Source organism: Chaetura pelagica, unplaced genomic scaffold (genome assembly GCF_000747805.2).
Source record: "Chaetura pelagica isolate M959 unplaced genomic scaffold, ChaPel_1.0 scaffold284, whole genome shotgun sequence".
Lineage (NCBI taxonomy): Eukaryota > Metazoa > Chordata > Aves > Apodiformes > Apodidae > Chaetura > Chaetura pelagica.
The window spans coordinates 9,566-12,544 of NW_009953066.1; the positions used below are offsets into that span (position 1 = coordinate 9,566).

Here is a 2,979-nt window from a genome sequence, read left to right on the forward strand (position 1 = left end):
CAGCCCCAAGTGTCCCCTGGGTCATCATGTCACTGGGGAGCCCCAACCAGCCCCAAGTGTCCCCTGGGTCATCATGTCACTGGGGAGCCCCAACCAGCCCCAAGTGTCTCCTGGGTCATGTCACTGGGGAGCCCTAACCAGTCAGTGCCCCCTGGGTCATGTCCCTGCTGAGCCCCAACAGCCCCAAGTGTCCCCTGGGTCATCATGTCACTGGGGAGCCCCAACCAGCCCCAAGTGTCTCCTGGGTCATGTCACTGGGGAGCCCCAACAGCCCCAAGTGTCCCCTGGGTCATCATGTCACTGGGGAGCCCCAGCAGCCCCCTCCAATGTCCCTTGGAACACGTGTCACTGATGAGACCCAAGAGCCCCCTCTAATGTCCCCATGGCCATGTCACCAGTGAACCCCAACACCCCACTCCAACACCACCTGGGTCATGTCACCAGTCGGGGACAGTGAACCCCTGGGTCACTTCAGTGGTGGGGGACAGTGACACCCCCAGGCCCTGGGGACACCCACCTCCTTCCTGAACACCTCCTTGCTCTTCTTGGCCAGCTCGCTGGACGTGTCGGCTTCCGCCGTCTTGGCCTTCTTGGAAGACTGGAAAGGGACCAAAGGGGCTGGGAGGGATCCTGGGACCAGCCAGGATCTCCCTGTCCCCACCCCTGTCCCTGTCCCCACCCCAGTGACCAGTGCTCCTGCCACCCAATCTTGCTCCACGACCAGTGTGCACTTCCCAGCCCCCTCCAACCCCTTCCCAACCCAACTCCAGACCACATCCCAGCCTGACCCCAGCACCCTCCCCAGGGCAGGGGTCCCATCTCCTGCTCTCTGAAGTTCTCCTGCTCTTCATTTCCATTAAAACCCATTTTTTACATATTTCTCTGTGACAAAACAGGAGCCTTCCTGTCCCTTCCCAGCCTCAAAGTGCCCTAAGTAACCAACACTGGAGCTTCAATCATCTCTGTTCTCCATCACCAACCCCATCTCCATCACCAGCCTCTATCACCAACCCCTTTTCTACTGCCAACCCCTTCTCTATTACCATTCCCATCTCCATCACTCACCCCACCTCCATCACTCACCCCATCTCCATAGAATCCCAGACTGGTTTGGGCTGGAAGGGACCTTCAAGATCATCTAGTTCCAACCCCCTGCATGGGCAGGGACACCTCCCACCAGACCAGGTTGCTCCACTCCTCCATCACTGATCCCTTCTCCATCACCAACCTCTTCTCCATCACCAGCTTTTCCCCCATCACTGATCCTTTCTCCATCCAAATTCTCCTTAGCCCCCCAAGCCAGCACAAGGAAGGAATTCTTTCCTAGGTGGGTCAGTTTGGTAATGATGGGATTTTCATGTCACTCTCCCCAGATGTCAGGGGCCACCAGCACTGATGGACTGAGGTCAGAGCTGGAGGACAAGTGGAGTTTGGAGGGAAGGCAAAGGCCAAGGAAAGATGTGAGGAAACCAATGTGTAAAGAAGCTGAACTAAAAAATAAAGCCTGAGACTAAATGCTCCTGGAATTTCAAACCATTGAGAGGCTCCATCATGTCCCACCATGACCTGGGGGTGATCTGGAGGGAGAAAAGGACACTTTTTTGGGAATCAGACTGGGGAGGAGGTGCCAAATCCTGGGTGATCATCAAGGCAGGTGATGGGGAAGCTGCAACCACTGCCCTGGTCTGGCAGCCCAGGCAAAATCCTGCTTCCCTTGGCTGGAGCATGTGGGATGGGGGGAAAACCCATGTCAAGAAGTGTTGGGGAAGGTGAGGAGAATCAGAAACGATATTTCTATGCCCCAAATATTCCCTATCATGCCCCAAATATTGAGTGTGAATTCCCAAAACATTCCCCAAGCTATTCTGCCCTCAACCCCCAAATATTTCCTCTTATTCTCCAAATATTTCCTCTTACTCTCCAAATATTCTCAATATTTTGCCCACTCATCATTATTTTAACATTCAAACCTCCTCATGAAGGTCCATGGCAGGTCCTCATGAAGGTCCTGGCAGGACCATGTCATGGTGCTTCCCCCTCCCATAACCCAGAGCCCACCGGGAACACTGGAAGGCAGGAAAAGCTTCCCCCCCAGATGCTGAAATTCCCATTTTCCAGCCTTGCTGCTTCATGCCAAACCCCTCCAGAGGAGAATCAGGGATGAAGAAGCTGGGAAAGATGAGGGAAACCAGCCTGGGATGGGGGACAGTGGGAATTTGGAGGAGCCTTTGCATTGGGATTTGCTCCGTGGGCATCGACCTTCCCACGCTCTTTGGGATGGACGTGAACCTCTCGTGCCATAAATCCTGGGATTTTCCACCTAAAAAGGATGCAAAAAACTTCTGGCATCCAGATCCACGTCGTTGCCAACCTCTCTGAGCTCCTTGCTGGGTCACCCTCCCATGAAACCCCTTTTCCAGGGGTTTTAAAAGGTGTTTAAAAGGGAATTGACGCCGGGAGGGGTCGATCCCTCTTGGCAAAGGTGTAGGGTTGGGAGGAGGAGGGGGGAAAAAATCTAAGGAATGTGGTTGTGATTCCAGGGTGGGAACAGTTGTTGTGGGGGCAGGGGAGAGCTGGGACCATGAGGGAATTCAACGGGAAAAGCCCAACCCTGGGGTGGTCCTGGGCGAGAAGAAGATGGGAAGCTCTGGAGGGACCTTCCCAGGTCACCAACAAGGTCAGCCAAGGCCACACCTTGGATGTTCCTACAGGAACATTATTAGGAAGTTGCTACAGTCAGTTCAGGAACGAGGTGTTGGTGGCTTCTGAGAAGTTTTGACCCCAAAATTAGGGATTTTGGGGCGCTGAGTGAAAATTCCAGGTGGAAGCAGCCAGGCTCAGGTCTGCCCAAGGTGAAGCCCCTTTGAACACTGTCCTGGTCCTCAGCATCTTTTTCAGCCCCAAGTTTTTGGATCTGGCACATGAAGGCACTTGGAGAAGCATCTCCCCTTGCTTCTGCAGCCCTGCCAAGACCCTCAG

General features: G+C 54.3%; 1 protein-coding gene across 1 annotated transcript in view; it reads right to left on the minus strand.

The window, feature by feature from the left end:
• Positions 1-2,979, minus strand: part of SETD2 (SET domain containing 2) — a 57,210-nt gene that overhangs the window by 4,809 nt on the left and 49,422 nt on the right. Inside the window, 1 exon segment of the mRNA XM_009996798.1 lies at positions 518-598. Within this exon segment, the coding sequence (XP_009995100.1) occupies positions 518-598 (81 nt within the window).